Source organism: Lithobates pipiens, unplaced genomic scaffold (genome assembly GCF_037356315.1).
Source record: "Lithobates pipiens isolate NorthernLeopardFrog02 unplaced genomic scaffold, aLitPip1_a1.2 Scaffold_16, whole genome shotgun sequence".
Classification (NCBI taxonomy): domain Eukaryota; kingdom Metazoa; phylum Chordata; class Amphibia; order Anura; family Ranidae; genus Lithobates; species Lithobates pipiens.
This window is the reverse complement of record NW_027507748.1, coordinates 36,319,754-36,337,836: the sequence shown is the minus strand read 5'-3', so window position 1 is coordinate 36,337,836 and position 18,083 is coordinate 36,319,754. Positions and strand designations below refer to the sequence as shown.

At 45.3% G+C, this 18,083-nt stretch overlaps 1 protein-coding gene across 4 annotated transcripts in view; it reads left to right on the top strand.

The window, feature by feature from the left end:
• Nucleotides 1-18,083, top strand: part of ILDR2 (immunoglobulin like domain containing receptor 2) — a 456,394-nt gene that overhangs the window by 425,484 nt on the left and 12,827 nt on the right. For all 4 annotated transcript variants that reach the window (XM_077479741.1, XM_077479738.1, XM_077479740.1 and 1 more), the window contains 3 exons: nt 7,316-7,462; nt 9,137-9,307; nt 12,402-12,515. In XM_077479741.1, the coding sequence (XP_077335867.1) occupies nt 7,316-7,462; nt 9,137-9,307; nt 12,402-12,515 (432 nt within the window). The remainder of the gene's footprint in view (nt 1-7,315; nt 7,463-9,136; nt 9,308-12,401; nt 12,516-18,083) is intronic.

The following is an 18,083-nucleotide window of genomic DNA, read 5'->3' as shown; positions in this document are numbered from 1 at the left end:
ATGTTTTATTAAACGGTATTACGCTATGGATTTCTGTTTGGCTTTTTTTATGACCCATCTGAGTCTATGAGGAGAAGCTTCTGTCCATAGGAGGTCCACCTGATTCCATGTGAGCAGGGATTTTACCCTGCATAAGCCTATTTGACATCTGGTAAGAAGACATCTATTTTCTTCACAAGTGGGGTGTCCTTTTTATGTCCATAAATTCTTGGTGAAGGGACATTGTTTTATCACGTTATAGAAGATCTCAGCAGTTGTTCTGTTTTTGGATTCAGAAGAAGGCTTTCACTAAAAAAACCACTGCTTTGGACTTTTGGATTTATACTTATTTTGTTATTTGTATTTCCTTTGTTTTGGTGTTAGCACCTACAGTGGTGTGAAAAAGTGTTTGCCCCCTTCCTCATTTCCTGTTCCTTTGCATGTTTGTCACACTTAAGTGTTTCGGAACATCAAACCAATTTAAACAATAGTCAAGGACAACACAAGTAAACACAAAATGCAATTTGTAAATGAAGGTGTTTATTATTAAAGGTGAAAAAAAATCCAAACCATCATGGCCCTGTGTGAAAAAGTGATTGCCCCCTAAACCTAATAACTGGTTGGGCCACCCTTAGCAGCAACAACTGCAACCAAGCGTTTGCGATAACGTGCAATGAGGCTTTTACAGCGTCCTGGAGGAATTTTGGCCCACTCATCTTTGCAGAATTGTCCTAATTCAGTTACATTAGAGGGTTTTCGAGCATGAACGGCCTTTTTAAGGTCATACCACAACATCTCAATAGGATTCAGGTCAGGACTTTGGCTAGGCCACTCCAAAGTCTTCATTTTGTTTTTCTTCAGCCATTCGGTGGTGGACTTGCTGGTGTGTTTAGGATCATTGTCCTGCTGCAGAACCCAAGTTCGTTTCAGCTTGAGTACACGAACAGATGGTCGGACATTCTCCTTCAGGATCTCTTGGTAGACAGCAGAATTCATAGTTCCTTTTATCACGGCAAGTCTTCCAGGTCCTGAAGCAGCAAAACAGCCCCAGACCATCACACTACCACCACCATATTTTACTGTTGGTATAATGTTCTTTTTATGAAATGCAGTGTTCCTTCTACGCCAGATATACTTGGACAAACACCTTCCAAAGAGTTCCACTTTTGTCTCATCGGTCCACAGAATGTTGTCCCAAAAGTCTTGGGGATCATCAAGATGTGTTGTGGAGAAATTGAGACGAGCTTTGATGTTCTTTTTGCTCAGCAGTGGTTTTCTCCTTGGAACTCTGCCATGCAGGCCATTTTTGCCCAATCTTTTCCTGATGGTGGAGGCATGAACGCTGACCTTAACTGAGGCAAGTGAGGCCTGCAGTTCCTTGGACGTTGTTGTGGGGTCTTTTGTGACCTCTTGGATGAATCGTCGCTGCGCTCTTGGGGTAATTTTGGGCGGCCGGCCACTCCTGGGAAGGTTCACCACTGTTCCATGTCTTCGCCATTTGTGGATAATGGCTCTCACTGTGGTTCGCTGGATTCCCAAAGCTTTGGAAATGGCTTTATAACCCTTTCCAGACTGATAGATCTCAATTACTTTCTTTCTCAATTGTTCCTGAATTTCTTTGGGTCTCGGCATGATGTGTAGCTTTTAAGGATCTTCTGGTGGACCTTACTGTGTCAAGCAGCTCCTATTTAAGTGATGCCTTGATTGTGAACAGGTGTGGCAATAATCAGGCCTGGGTGTGGCTAGAGAAATTTAACTCAGGTGTGGACAACCACAGTTATAGTATGTTTTAACAAGGGGGGCAATCACTTTTTCACACAGGGCCATGATGGTTTGGATTTTTTTTCACCTTTAATAATAAACACCTTCATTTACAAATTGCATTTTGTGTTTACTTGTGTTGTCCTTGACTATTGTTTAAATTGGTTTGATGTTCCGAAACACTTAAGTGTGACAAACATGCAAAGGAACAGGAAATGAGGAAGGGGGCAAACACTTTTTCACACCACTGTAATTGGGACTTCACCTACTATTGTTGTTCACTTTACTTTGTTTGTAACCTTTTTTTGGTATATTGCAGTTTTTTGTGATATGTTATGTACCATTTTAGATATTATATGATCACTAGTCTCACATTTTTTATTGTTTGATATTTGGTCTAGCGCCCCTTTTATGAGTATATTTATAGCACTACAGGTTTTTTCTTGTTTTTCTAGGGAGCAGCTATTAGTGTTTCATTTAGCACATATTTTGATTCATTGATTATTTGATTGTTCAATTTTTCATACATTTTTTATTACTAATTCTAGTGGCGCGGGGTTTAATAGTTGCTGTGTTGTCAGCCACTCTTTTTCACATTGGATCTCTTGTGTACTCGGCTCTGCTCGCAGTCACGCTCAGTCCTGCCCCCTGGACGGCATTGACATCCCGGCATTGGACCGGCGTTATGTCCATCATAGGATGCCGGCCAAGGGGCGGGACTGGGCGTGACACCGAGCCGAGTACACAGGAGATCCGGTGTCCTATCATATAAGGTCCTCCATCCGATAGTGTCCGCTGCGTACTGCGAATGCGCAGTACACAGCAACACAGATTCCGAAAATTGCAGAGGATGAACGGCGCCTGCGCCGTGAGTCCAGGTTCTATCCCCACTATCCAAGTGGACATAGAGCAGGAATATAAGAGCCGAGCGCAGCGAGGCCGAGCCCGAAGCGTGGCGAGAGAAGCTCGCCCGCGAGGGGCCCTCTAATATTCACAACCCTGTGTCCGCGTGGATGGTGGGGCTACCACCTCCACTCACGGCGCATGCGCCGTTCAGCTTCGGAGATTTTCCAAAGCTTCGTCTGCTCCGTACTGCGCATGCACCGGACGGGGCGGACACTATATGATGGCCGGACACTATATGGCAGAACACCGGCTCTGTCTATTTAGGCAAGGCTGCAGATGGGCACTAATCAGGCGGCAGTGAGGAGCAAGGCTGCAGATGGGCGCTAATCAGGCTGCAGTGAGGAGCAAGGCTGCAGATGGGCACTGATTAGGCTGCAGATGGGCACAGATCAGGCTGCACTGAAGCTGCAGATGAGCACAGATCAGGCTGCATTGAGGCTGCAGATGGGCACTAATCAGACTGCATTGATGCTCACTGACCATTATGCTCAGAATGCAGGGTTCAGGAGTGTGTTACGCTCAGAATGCAGGGTTCAGGAGTGCGTTGTGCTCAGAATGCAGGGTTCAGGAGTGCGTTGCGCTCTGAATGCAGGGATCAGGAATGCGTGCAGTCAGAATGCAGGGATCAGGAGTGCGTTGCGCTCTGAATGCAGGGATCAGGAATGCGTGCAGTCAGAATGCAGGGATCAGGAGTATTGCGGTCAGAATGCTGGGATCAGGAATACGTTACAGTCAGAATGCAGAGATGGGGGGTGGTGTGAAGGATGATAGAGGACACTGCTATGGGGGTGACCCTGTCTCCATAACTGTGTCCTCTACCCCTTCACATGACCCCCCCCCCCACACACACACACACACACACACATACACACACACACACACACACTGAGAAATTTTTGAGTATAGCCTCAAATATCAAGGCCTAAAACTAGGCATTAGAATGTACCATCATCCAAAAATTATATAAGGAAAAAAGGGAGGGATAGGAGAGTGAGGACAGTATTTTTACAAAAAGAAAAAATGTGTTTGCTTGGCACCTTTAAAATTCCATCTTTCTGCTGTCATCGATGTATCTCATTCCAGCGTGCACTGTTGGTATTATGTGTCATGCAGTCCTCCGAGTCCCAGCGAGAGATAAGAGAAGCAGAGACGCTTCTCTTAGGCAGTTTCGATCAGTCAGCGGCTGTTCGGTGTCCTTGTCTCATCTGTGCGAGGAAATCATTATTCATCTAAAAGCTACAATTGGAGAAAAAGTTTACCCGCTGTCACTGCCACATTCCCAGAACCCAGCCATTGACTGACAGCATTGTGTGCCCAGATCATAGGAAGAAGAAGCTACCTGGGAGGAAGCATAAGAAAGAAAGGAACGCAGAATACCCAGAATACACGACTGAATACACAGGGCAGCCATATGTAAAAGAAAGCATTAACCAGACCCGGTGTCTTGTGAAATAGGGTCCTCCATCAGATGCTGTCCCCTGCGTACTGCGCATGCGCAGTACACAGGAGCACAGATTCCGAAAATTGCCGAGGACGAACGGCGCCTGCGCCGTGAGTCCAGGTTCTATCCCCACTATCCAAGTGGACATAGAGTTAGAATAAAAAAGAGCCGAGCGCAGCGAGGCCGAGCCCGAAGCGTGGCGAGCGAAGCTCGCCCGCGAGGGGCCCTCTAAAATTCTAAACCCTATGTCCGCTTGGATAGTGGGGCTACCTCCTCCACTCACGGCGCAGGCGCCGTTCAGCTTCGGAGATTTTCCGAAGCTTCGTCTGCTCCGTACTGCGCATGCGCAGTACGGAACGGACACATATGGATGGCCGGACTCCGATCATTATTTTTACACATTTCTCCACTCCTGCAATCACAGAGTGCGTTTCCTGCTATCCTTGCCATCAATGGTGATAGAATATTATACAATCAAATGAAGAGTGGAAAAAGACTCTGCAGCAGCCACTTACAATAGGATCAAATTACATGCAGCATGTTCGTTCTGAACTTATCTCTCATTCAGAGCATTTTATGAGAATGGCTTTTAAAATTTGCCACGACGCATACATTTTTTGTTCTCTTCTGGCTTTATACTGACACTCATTAAAGTGTATGTAAACCCAAAAATCAGGGTGGACTTGATTTAAATCAACTCGATTTAATTCATAATTTTTAAAGAGCAACTGTCATCTCTGTCCTCCTCTGACCCGCTCTTGACTCGCCGACAGTTCCATTCACTTTAATTGGGCGGCCGGTGATGCGGCAGTGACACAACAAGGTGAGGGACGTGGCGGCAGCAGGTGAGCGGATGCCCGCTAACAGGCGCTGCCATGATGGATCTGAAATGTAACCACTTTATCCCCAGAAGGATTTACCCCCTTAATGACCAGGCAATTTTGTTGCTACACGGCACTGCGTCGCTTCACCTGACAGTTGCGCGGTCGTGCGACGCTGTACCCTAACAAAATTTATGTCCTTTTTTTCCCACAATTAGAGCTTTATTTTGGTGGTATTTGATCCCCTCTGCGGTTTTTACTTTTGCGCTATAAACAAAAAAAAGAGCAACAATTTTGAAAAAAAAAATTATATTTTTTTACTTTTTGCTATAATACATATCCCAAAAAATTTTAAAATACAAATTTCTTCATCAGTTTAAGCCGATAAGTATTCTAAATATTTTTGGTAAAAAAAAAAATCGCAATAAGCGTATATTGATTTTGGTTTGCGCAAATGTTATAGTGTCTACAAAGTATGGGCGTCAGATTTTCGTTTCATTAGTACAGTTTTCGTACGAAAAAAAAAAAATCGCAAGAGCAAGACTAGGCACGCTCAGAAACGAAAGAAGACATGCAAAACTATTCAACACATTACGTCGCTTCCGACGTTGTGAGAGATTTTGCGGGTTTAACGTGTATTCTCACAGGGTGACGCTGTGAAAACACAGGTAGCAATGTGCCAACGTTCCTGATAGTGGATATATAGGAGCCAAACTTCTGACGTTGTATTCTGTCGTCCGAAAATTTTCATATTGTGAAATATTTTCGACGTGAGAATAACATGTCACAAAAAAAACAGACGTTGGGGCTGTCCGAAAATCTAAGCGTGTGTACGAGGCTTCAAGTGATTGTTATTTAAAAAAAAAACAACAAAGCTTTACAAACATGTTATACTTACCTCCACTGTGCAGCTCGTTTTGCACAGAGTGGCCCCGAACCTGCTCTTCTGGGGTCCCCCGGTGTCTCTTCCAGCTTCTCCCCACATCAGATAACCCCCTAGGAGAAGCACTCTCCCAGGGGCGTGTTACCATGCGGGCGCGTCCTCAAGTTCAGCATTTGCGTCCATAGACATGAATGCCGGACTAGGCCCCGCCCCCGGTGCCCGCATCATTGGATTTGATTGACAGCAGCGGAAGCCAATGGCTGCGCTGCTGTCAATCTATCCAATGAAGAGCCGAGACCCCGTGGAGAGAGGGACAGCGCGTCACCGCCGAGTGAATTCCGGGGTTCAGGTAAGAAAAGCAGGGGGGGCGGTGACTGCCAGAAGTTTTTTCACTTTAATGCATAGGATACATTAAGGTGAAAAAAACACGAGGGTTTACAACCCCTTTAAGTCACTGATCCTCCGCCATTACTAGTAGAAAAAAAAAATAGAAATTTTAGCATATATACCATAGTTTGTAGATGCTATAACTTTCATGCAAACCAATCATTATAAACATATTGGGATTATTTTTTTTACCAAAGATATGTAGCAGAATACATTTTGGCCTAAATTGATGGAAAAAAAAAATAGATTTTTTTTTTCCATTGGATATTTTTTATTTTATTTTTTTCAAAAGGTTACCTTCTTTTTTTCATTTATATAATAAAAAAATTAAAAACCCAGTGGTGATCAAATACCACCAAAAGAAATCTCTATTTTTTGTGAAAAAATATATACATTTCAATTGGGTACAGCGTTACATGACCGCGCAATTGGCAGTTAAAGTAGCGCAGTGCTGAATGGAAAAAAAAAATACTTTCCCCCTACCGTTTAACTTTTATAGCCCAAATCCTTCCTCCTAGCATAAATCCTCTTCCCCCACATTCCCCCACACCCCCCCCCCCTCAACACCCCCAACCCCCCATTCCTAGCGCACCCTCCTAGGTTTACTCTCCTAGAACAATTCTTACCCCCTGCTGCCCCCCAGAATTCCCCTTCTCAGCACAAATCCCCCTCCCCCCCCTATTTTCCTTGTAGTGCCCCCCTACCTCATTTGATACCACAGTGCCCAGGGCAGCCGTCCCTCCTGCCCACCCCTTGTCCTGGCCTTGGATGTCACTGCTACTTTTACAAGGTAATATCTTGGTTGGTGCATACAAATTAGATTCATGGCTTTGGGGAATATATTTAAATGAAAGTTTTTGTGCCCGATGTTCAGCTTTACCAAATAAAAAAATTAAAAAATTATATTTTTATTTGCAAGTGTTTAGTGACATTTAAAGTTAAAGTTTAGCCTTGCATTGGGATTTGTCAGCCACATGAATATTGGAAAGGATCTGTCATAAAAGATGGCTGGGGGAGCCGTCCATGTTGTCACAAATATCAATCCATTAACTCCACTTTAAATGAATGTCCGACATTCTTCATCTAAACTAGATTTGAATATTTCTGCATTAATCCCCTTTTTATGTCTGATTCCAGAATGGGTTTTTGTCTGCTTGGTCATACTCGGGATTTTTCTCTTCTTCGCCATGGTGGGACTTTGCTGGTGCCAGTGCTGCCCGCATAGCTGCTGCTGTTATGTGAGGTGCCCTTGCTGCCCGGAGACCTGCTGCTGCCCTCGAGCCTGTAAGTATTACCATTGATTTCTTCATACGAGTATTGAATGGCATGAAGTGAATCTTGATGCTCAGTTTACTTGAATGTCCTTAGAGCGGGCATCACCTGTTTTCTTTCAAAGTGTATTAGAGCATGCCACATTTCAGGAATGGAAGGAATCTGAGAAGGCCGGCAGTGTTTATTAAAGAAAATCAATCTAATTAACTATGTTTGTGACTTTTTGGTTGCCTTTTCGGCATCTGCAATGATCTTTTATGCCCCCAAAACTTGAATGGGCAAAGCCGGCGATGGCTGGTGCTCCATTTCAGGGGGTGGGGCGGCAAATAAATCACCCCCCCCAGTCGGTCGGTTCCACCAACCACCTCCTCCAACCCACCCCCCGTCTCCATCGCTCGCTGGTCTGACTGCCCACCAGCCCTGCACTTACCCCATCTAGGTCGTGGGCATTTTTGGATCCTTCCTACATCTCCTCCTCCTCGGTGACTTCACTGCAGCTTCCCGGTGGCTTCCCCTGCGTCTCCTCCTCCTCTGCGGCTTCCCCTGCGTCTCCTCCTCCTCTGCGGCTTCCCCTGTGTCTCCTCCTCCTCTGCGGCTTCCCCTGTGTCTCCTCCTCCTCTCCGGCTTCCCCTGCGTCTCCTCCTCTGCGGCTTCCCCTGCGTCTCCTCCTCCTCTGCGGCTTCCCCTGTGTCTCCTCCTCCTCTGCGGCTTCCCCTGTGTCTCCTCCTTCTCTGCGGCTTCCCCTGTGTCTCCTCCTCCTCTGCGGCTTCCCCTGCGTCTCCTCCTCCTCTGCGGCTTCCCCTGTGTCTCCTCCTCCTCTGCGGCTTCCCCTGTGTCTCCTCCTCCTCTCCGGCTTCCCCTGCGTCTCCTCCTCTGCGGCTTCCCCTGCGTCTCCTCCTCCTCTGCGGCTTCCCCTGTGTCTCCTCCTCCTCTGCGGCTTCCCCTGTGTCTCCTCCTCCTCTGCGGCTTCCCCTGCGTCTCCTCCTCTGTGGCTTCCCCTGCGTCTCCTCCTCTGCGGCTTCCTCTGCATCTCCTCCTCCTCTGCGGCTTCCCCTGCGTCTCCTCCTCTTCAGCGGCTCCTGGAGGCTTTCCCTGCATGTCCTCCTCAGCAGCTTCATGGTGGCTTCCCAGCGGCTTTCCCTGCATCTCCTCCTCCTCGGTAGCTTCACGGTGGCTTCCCGGCAGCTTCCCCTGCATCTCCTCCTCTGCCACTTCCCGGTGGCTTCCCCTGCATCTCCTCCTCTGCCACTTCCCGGTGGCTTCCCCTGCATCTCCTCCTCTGCCACTTCCCTATGGCTTCCCCTGCATCTCCTCCTCTGCCACTACCTGGTGGCTTCCCCTACATATTCTCCTCGGCAGCTTCACGACGGCTACCCCTGTGTCTCCTCCTCCTGGGCCGCTTCCCCTGCATCTCCTCCTCCGCCAATTTGTTCTGTAACATGATAGGCAGTCTCACTGACCAATACGGACACTTGGAGGAGGGTGCAGCCAGGCTTGACTTTCATACTTATTGTGGAGATTTTGATGGAACTTCAGCTGCCTTTATCACTGAATCTACGGGCCAACACCTCGTTTTTACTGAGGGTAACCTTCACTTATGTATTTTATCATTACATGTTTGGTTTGAATTTTCATAGGTATGATCATACAATAAAATTGTTCCTTTTTGTTTTTACTTTCTTTTAGTATATGAAGCAGGAAAAGCTGCAAAAGTCGGTTACCCACCCGCCGTTCCCACCGCCTGCCCTCCGTACTACATCTCCACCGTCCCTGTAGCTCCCGTTCCACCGCCAATGATAATGGAAAAGCAGCATGTGCCCCCGCTGGTGCAAAGCGACTCACTACCGGGGCAAAATGGTAATTGGAGATTGTGATGCTGGTGGACAGATGGGGCATGTACAGGGAAATATGAGAATGGAGCAGATACAGTAACTCACAAAAGTAAGTACACCCCTCACGTTTTTGTAAATATGTTCTTCTATCTTTTCATGTGACAACACTGAAGAAATGACACTTTGCTACAATGTAAAGTAGTGAGTGTACAGCTTGTATAACAGTGTAAATTTGCTGTCCCCTCAAAATAACTCAACACACAGCCATTAATGTCTAAACCGCTGGCAACAAAAGTGAGTACACCCCTAAGTGAAAATGTCCAAATTAGGCCCAAAGTGTCAATATTTTGTGTGGCCGCCATTATTTTCCAGCACTGCCTTAACCCTCTTGGGCATGGAGATCACCAGAGCTTCACAGGTCATCACTGGAGTCCTCTTCTACTCCTCCATGATGACATCACGGAGCTGGTGGATGTTAGAGACCTTGCGCTCCTCCATGTTCCATTTGAGGATGTCCCACAGATGCTCAATAGGGTTTAGGTCTGCAGACATGCTTGGCCAGTCCATCACCTTTACCCTCAGCTTCTTTAGCAAAGCAGTGGTCATCTTGGAGGTGTGTTTGGGGTCGTTATGTTGGAATACTGCCCTGCAGCCCAGTCTCCGAAAGGAGATTATCATCCTCTGCTTCACAGTACGTGTTGGCATTCATGGTTCCCTCAATGATCTGTAGCTCCCCAGTGCCGGCAGCACTCATGCAGCCCCAGACCATGACACTCCACCACCATGCTTGACTGTAGGCAAGACACACTTGTCTTTGTACTCCTCACCTGGTTGCCATCAAATACATTTGACACCATCTGAACCAAATACGTTTATCTTGGTCTCATCAGACCACAAGACATGGTTCCAGTAATCCATGTCCTTAGTCTGCTTGTCTTCAGCAAACTGTTTGCTGGCTTTCTTGTGCATCATCTTTAGAAGATGCTTCCTTCTGGGATGACAGCCATGCAGACCAATTTGATGCAGTGTGCGGCGCATGGTCTGAGCACTGACAGGCTGACCCCTTCAACCTCTGCAGCAATGCTGGCAGCACTCATATTTCTATTTCCCAAAGACAACCTCTGGATATGCTGAGCACGTGCATTCAACTTCTTTGGTGGACCATGGCGAGGTCTGTTCTGAGTGGAACCTGTCCTGTTAAACCACTGTATGGTCTTGGTCACCGTGCTGCAGCTAAGTTTCAGGGTCTTGGCAATCTTCTTATAGCCTAGGCCATCTTTATGTAGAGAAACAATTCTTTTTTTCAGATCCTCAGAGAGTTCTTTGCCATGAGGTGCCATGTTGAACTTCCAGTGACCAGTATGAGAGAGTGAGAGCGACAACACCAAATTTAACACACCTGCTCCCCATTCACACCTGAAACCTTGTAACACTAACGAGTCACATGACATCGGGGAGGGAAAATGGCTAATTGGGCCCAATTTGCACATTTTCACTTAGGGGTGTAGAGGTATACCCCACTTTTAAGTACACAATGGTGTTTATTTACTAAAACTGGAAAGTGCAAAATCAGGCTCACTTCTGCATAGAAACCAATGAGCTTCCAGGTTTTATTAACAAAGCTTAATTGAACAAGCTGCGGTTAGAAGCTCATTGGTTTCTATGCAGAAGTGAGCCTGGTTTTGCATTTTCCAGCTTTAGTAAATAAACACCATTGCGTACTTAAAAGTGGGGTATGCCTGTACTCACTTTTGTTGCCAGCGGTTTAGACATTAATGGCTGTGTGTTGAGTTATTTTGAGGGGACAGCAGATTTACACTGTTATACAAGCTGTACACTCACTACTTTACATTTTAGCAAAGTGTCATTTCTTCAGTGTTGTCACATGAAAAGATAGAAGAAAATATTTACAAAAATCTGAGGGGTGTACTTACTTTTGTGAGATACTGTGCCTCTGTAGTCACTTCTACATTATACAGTATAGAGAGCAACTGCAGAACCAGACTGGGGACAAAAAAGGCACCGAGGTTGCTAGATTTAAAAAAAAAAAAAAAATGGGTTCCTTCTAATGACCACGCCCACTTTATGTGACGCCTACAACTTCACACCCCCATTTGTAGCCAAACCCAGGAACTCGTGCACTCATTTTTGACATGCTCTCAAACAATTAGTCACAGACTTTTGGAACAAGAGGCAGACACCCAATAGAAGATGTGACGTCATCCCCAATATAGCTGCATAGGGAAGCTGTCTCAAGGGACATCTGCCACACATGGCTCCAGACCACATTGCCAGGGGCATTTTCCATGGGCAGACCTCTGAAAATGGGGACTGTCCCTTGCAAACGTGGACAGATGTCAACCAATCTTTGCATTAAGGTAAAAAATGTTTAGGCATCAGCATCCCTGCTAACCCCCCCCCCTCCCCCCCCCCACACCTTTTTACTTACCTGAGCCCTTATTTGATCCAGCTCTGTGCATATCTCCAGCTCTTCTCAACACCAAAGCACATAAATAAGGTTGCCCTGATCACGACAGCATATAGGGGAATCTAATAGATCCATGACATGCAGTATACAAGGGGTGTATTGAGCTCGCAAAAAAATGTGCAGTTGTGAAAGCCTCTGAGATGCATTGAGGGAGCTAAGATGAACAGATTCTAAGACGCTATGCCACTGGTCCTCCTCAAAGGTGCCAACATCTCCCAACTTTCCCAGGCTTTACAGGGATAACCCGCTAAGTAAGCTAAGAGGAGCATCCTATAGCACTGCGAGCACCTTTCGTAGATGGAGAACTTTGAATGAGGTGGAAAATAAGGGTAGGAGAATTACGAGAAGGGTCCTAGGCTGCCATTGCAACTCACTTTGAGATTAAATGGAACACCAATTGTTAGCCAGGTCTTCTCATCCAACCTCAGTCCCCGACCTGACAAGTGCTCTTTTGGCTTAATGGGCACAAATTGCCATAGAGGCAACTCCACAATCTTGTGGAGAACCTTCCCATAAGAGTGGTATAAGCAGTCAGCTGTGATACAAGGCGTCAGTGCCTAACCAAGCCTAAAATACCAGTTATGGCTAGAGTTGGACTTTAAAATAGCTACGCATTTCTTTGTTTTCACAGTGCGAAAAGGTTACCGCATTCAGGCCGACAAGGAGCGAGATTCCATGAAGGTCCTTTATTACGTGGAGAAAGAACTAGCCCAGTTCGACCCAGCCCGCCGCATGCGAGAGAGATGTAAGTGTTTTTCTGTACAGTACATCATCAGTGAAAGACTAAATTCAGCACACAAGAGTCACTGTTTAATCTGAGATTTCTGAACCTCTGCGAAATTGCATCATTTTATTAATAGTTGATGACTACCCACACAATGAGTCACCTATTCTTAGCGCTGTCATTTCTCTGCCTGTTCACTGATGTTCATTCTATTATCTGCATCAGAACTTTGCTTCATGGTACAGAACATAAACACAGACTCTCATACTGGGGGTATAGGCACGCCAACCCACAAGACTCAAAATATTCTGCTTTTTAGTTCACAGTAGCTGACAATATAATATCATAACATATCCCGGTGTGCATATAATCAGGGTAGAGTGAACCTGAGCTTAGTCCTCTGCAGCCCCTGATTATCTCTTGTATCAAGTCTGCAGTCTCTGATCATCTCTTGCATTATATCTGCAGTCTCTGATCATCTCTTGCATCATTTCCATAATCTGACCATCTCTTGTATCATGTCTGCAGTGTCTGATCATCTCTTGTATCATGTCTGCAGTCTTGGGTCATCTATTGCATCATGTCTGCAGTCTCCAATCATCTCTTGCATCATGCCTGCAGACTCTGATCATCTTTTGTATCAAATCTGCAGTCTCTGTTCAATTCTTGCATTATGTCGACAGTCTCAAATCATCTCTTGCATCAAGTCCATAGTCTCTGACCATCTCTTGTATCATGTCTGCAGTCTCGGGTCATCTCTTGCATCATGTCTGCATTCTCTGATCATCCCTTGCATCATGTCTACAGTCTCTGATCATCCCTTGCATCATGTCTACAGTCTCTGATCACCTCTTGCATCATGTCTACAGTCTCTGATCACCTCTTGCATCATGTCTACATTCTCTGATCATCCCTTGCATCATTTCTACCGTCTCTGATCATCTCTTGCATCATGTCTACAGTCTCTGATCACCTCTTGCATCATGTCTACATTCTCTGATCATCCCTTGCATCATGTCTACAGTCTCTGATCATCCCTTGCATCATGTCTACAGTCTCTGATCATCCCTTGCATCATGTCTACAGTCTCTGATCATCCCTTGCATCATGTCTGCAGTCTCTGATCATCTCGTGTATCAAATCTGCAGTCTCTGATCATCTCTTGCATTATGTCTGCAGTCTCTGATCACCTCTTGCATTATGTTCGCAGTCTCGAATCATCTCTTGCATCATGTCCATAGTCTCTTGTATTATGTCTGCAGTCTCTGATCACCTTTTGCATTATGTCTACAGTCTCTGATCATCTCTTGCATCATTTCCATAGTCTGACCATCTCTTGTATCATATCATGTCTGCAGTCTCGGATCATCTCGTGTATCATGTCTGCAGTCTCTGATCATCTCTTGCATCATTTCCATAGTTAGACCATCTCATGTATCATATCATGTCTGCAGTCTTGGATCATCTCTTGCATCATGTCTGCAGTCTCTGATCATCTCTTGTATCATGTCTGCAGTCTCCAATCATCTTTTGTATCATGTCTGCAGTCTCAGATCATCTCTTGTATAATGTCTGCAGTGTCTGATCATCTCTTGCATTATGTCTGCAGTCTCTGATCATCTCTTGCATCATTTCCATTGTCTGACCATCTCTTGTATCATATCATGTCTGCAGTCTCGGATCATCTCTTGCATCATGTCTGCAGTCTCTGATCATCTCTTGTATCATGTCTGCAGTCTCTGATCATCTTTTGCATCATGTCTGCAGACTCTGATCATCTTTTGTATCAAATCTGCAGTCTCTGATCATCTCTTGCATTATGTCTGCAGTCTCTGATCAACTCTTGCATTATGTCGGCAGTCTCGAATCATCTCTTGCATCAAGTCCATAATCTCTGACCATCTCTTGTATCATGTCTGCAGTCTCGGATCACCTCTTCTATCATGTCTGCAGCCTCGGATCACCTCTTCTATCATGTCTGCAGCCTCGGATCACCTCTTGCATCATGTCTGCAGTCTCTGATCATCCCTTGCATCATGTCTGCAGTCTGATCTCTTGTATCATGCCAATAGTCTTTGACTATTATATTCTGGTGTGAATATAATGGAGTACGTGTGGGATTTTTAAGGTGCGTATACTAGGAAATAAATCCCAAAAAATATGTTAAAAGAAAAGCATTTAATTATTATTATTTTTTTAACATTAGTTAAAAGTTATATAAAAACATTTTCAAAAGCAAGTACATAAAGTACACAGTCATTATGGATACAGCTTATAGTTATAGTTAGTAGTAGGTGGGAATTACATCTAACTTGCTGTAACCATAAGGGCTGTGTACTATATGTACTTGCTGTGAATGTGTTTTTATATACTTTTTAAAGTGGAGGGCCACCCTGAAAAAAAAAATACATTAAAAATTAGAAAAAAATCTAAAAAAAAAAAAAAATGAAAAAAAAATTTTTTTTTTTACTTACCAGAAATGCCTGTTGCTAGGCACATAATCCTAATCTGCCTCTTCCTCCTCCGCGGAGATCTTCTTTCTTCTCTCCTTGTCGCGTTGTCTTCTGGGTAATGGGTCGCGCTGTGTTCTGGGAACTGTGTGTCCCAGAACACAGCGCGTCCCATTCACAAAGCTCTGCGTGACTCGCGCATGCGCAGTAGGAGACGGGCAGTGAAGCCGCAAGGCTCCACTGCCTGTTTCCCTTAGAAAGAATGGCGGCGCCGGGACCCAAGAGCTGAGGGATGGGTCGGCCTCGGGCGGCCGACATCGCGGGTGCCCAGGACAGGTAAGTCGGCTTATTAAGTCAGCAGCTGCAGTGTTTGCAGCTGCTGACTTTTAATTTATTTTTATTTTTTTAAACGGCCCTCCTCTTTAACTAATGTTAAAATAAAATGAAATGCTTTTCTTTTAACATATTTTTCTGGATTTATTTCCTAGTATATGCACCTTAAAAATCCCACACATACTCCAATATTTTCTGAATTTAGGGATGTGGTGCTAACATCAGTGGTTTTGTCTGTGGTTAAGAATCGATATCCTGTTGTGTGTGCTGTCTGTAAAACTGAATATTTACCACATTGTTAAGGGGGGCCCTTTGGTGATGGCAGTGGCCGCACTTGAGCCCAACCCAACCCCCCCCCCCCCCTTCCAATATCAAGAATGTTGACCACTGCTGTGCTAGTGAGTTAAAGGGTATATATTGTGGCAGTACCAGGAAGGGGTCCTCCAGCCCCCAAGGCATGGATCCAGAACTGCGCCCCCCTCCCCCACTGATAATACATGCTGTAGAATAGGTGTACTATTTTTCACAGTGCCCACCGCAGTGCCAATCAGTGTCCATTCAATCAGTGCCCAGCATTAATACCTGTCAGTACCTGCCCAATCGATGTTGCCTATCAGTGCCATCTATTAGAGTCCATCAGTGCCACCGGTCAGTGCCCATCAGTGCTGCCTGTCAGTGCCCATCAGTGCTGCCTGTCAGTGTCCATCAATGCCACCTGTCAGTGCCCATCAGTGCTGCCTGTCAGTGCCCATCAGTGCCGCCTGTCTGTGCCCATCAATGCCACCTGTCAGTGCCCATCAATGCCACCTGTCAGTGCCACCTATCAGTGCCCATCAGTGCCGCCTATCATTTCCCATCAATTCTACATATCAGTGCCTCCTCATCAGTGCCACCTTATCAGTGCCAACTCCCCAGTGCCCATCGGTGCCGTCTCATCAGTGCCGACTCATCAGTTCCCGTCAGTGAAGGAGAAAACAAAATTTTATAACAGAAACGAAGATTTTTCAAAAATGTCGGACTTTTTAGTTTGTTTAGCGAAAAATAAAAACCGCAGAGGTGATCAAATACCACCAAAAGAAAGCTCTATTTGTGAGAAGAAAATGATAAAAATGTAGTTTGTGTACAGTGTTGACTGTGCAACTACCATTCAAAGTGCGACAACGCTGAAAGCTGTAAATTTTCCTGGGCAGGAAGGGGGGAAAGTGCCCGGTATTGAAGTGGTTAAAAAACACAAATTGCTGCAAAAACGCATTACGTGCTTTTCTGCAGCTTATGCATTGAAGTCTATTGAACTCAAAAAAGCACTGTTTTGCGTTGAAAAAAAAAAAAGTCCCTGACCCTTTTCGAAGACGCAGCGGCTGAAAAAAGCATTGATGTGAACGTGTCCCATAAGAAACCATGTAAATGAACTGTAGTGCATTTCTGCAAAAAACACATAGATGTGAGCCAGGCCTAAGACGTTTAGTAACATAATGGGGTTAAAAAACCTAAAATGAGCCCTTTATAGTACAAAAAAAAAGCAGATAATCACTACTGTAATGCCACGTACACACGATCGGAATTCTTGTCGGAAAAAGCTCTGATGATTTTCCCGCCGCAATTTCGTTCAAACTGTCTTGCCTACACACGGTCACACCAAATTCTGACAGTCAATAACACCGCGACATTCAACCCGTTCGGCACTATAAAAGGGAAGTCTAACCACTTAAGCCCCGGACCAATTTGCAGCCAAAGGACCAAGCCCCTTTTTGCGATTCGGCACTGTGTCGCTTTAACTGACAATTGCGCAGACGTGCGACGTGGCTCCTAAACAAAATTGGCGTCCTTTTTTCCCCACAAATAGAACTTTCTTTTGGTGGTATTTGATCACCTCTGCAGTTTTTATTTTTTGCGCTATAAACAAAAATAGAGCGACAATTTTCAAAAATATATTTAAAAAAAAAAATTTTTCCTCAGTTTAGGCCGATACGTATCCTTCTACATATTTTTGTTAAAAAAAAATCACAATTAGCGATTATTGATTGGTTTGCGCAAAAGTTATAGTGTTTACAAAATAGGGGATAGTTTTATAGCATTTTTATTAATAGTTTTTTTTTACTAGTAAAGGCAGCGATCAGCAATTTTTATTGTGACTGCGACATTATGGCGGACACATCAGACATTTTTTACATATTTTTGGGACCATTGTCATTTATACAGCAATCAGTGCTATTTAAATGCACTGATTCCTGTGTAAATTACACTGGCAGTGAAGGAGTTAACCACTAGGGGGCGAGGAGGGGTTATGTGTGATGTTTTTTTTTTATTGTAGAGGGCGTGGCCTGGCATGTGACGTCACTGATCGTCTTTCCCTATAAAAGGGAACAGACGATCGGTGACAGCCACAGTAGAAAGCACGAGGAGAGATTTGTTTACACTTTCCTCTCCTCGTTCTTCAGCTCTGTGACCCGATCGCGGGACACCAGCGGCGATCGGGTCCGCGGGTCCCACGGCCACGGAGCTCAGGACCGGGTTGCGAGCGTGCCGCCGGCGGCGCGCTCGCGACCCACGGCTGAGCACTTAAAGAGCCACGTACAGGTACATGCTTGTGTCCAGCCGTGCCATTCTGCCGACGTATATGTGCAGGAGGCGGTCCTTAAGCTGTTAATGCTTCCGAGCATGCGTCGAATTGTTTCCGAGCATGCGTCAGAAATTTTGCACGTGGAATTGCATACACACAATCGAAAAATCCAATAGAAAGGTTTTCCGTCTGAAAAATTAAGAACAGGCTCTCAATCTAAAGACCGTCGGAAATGCCGACAGAAAA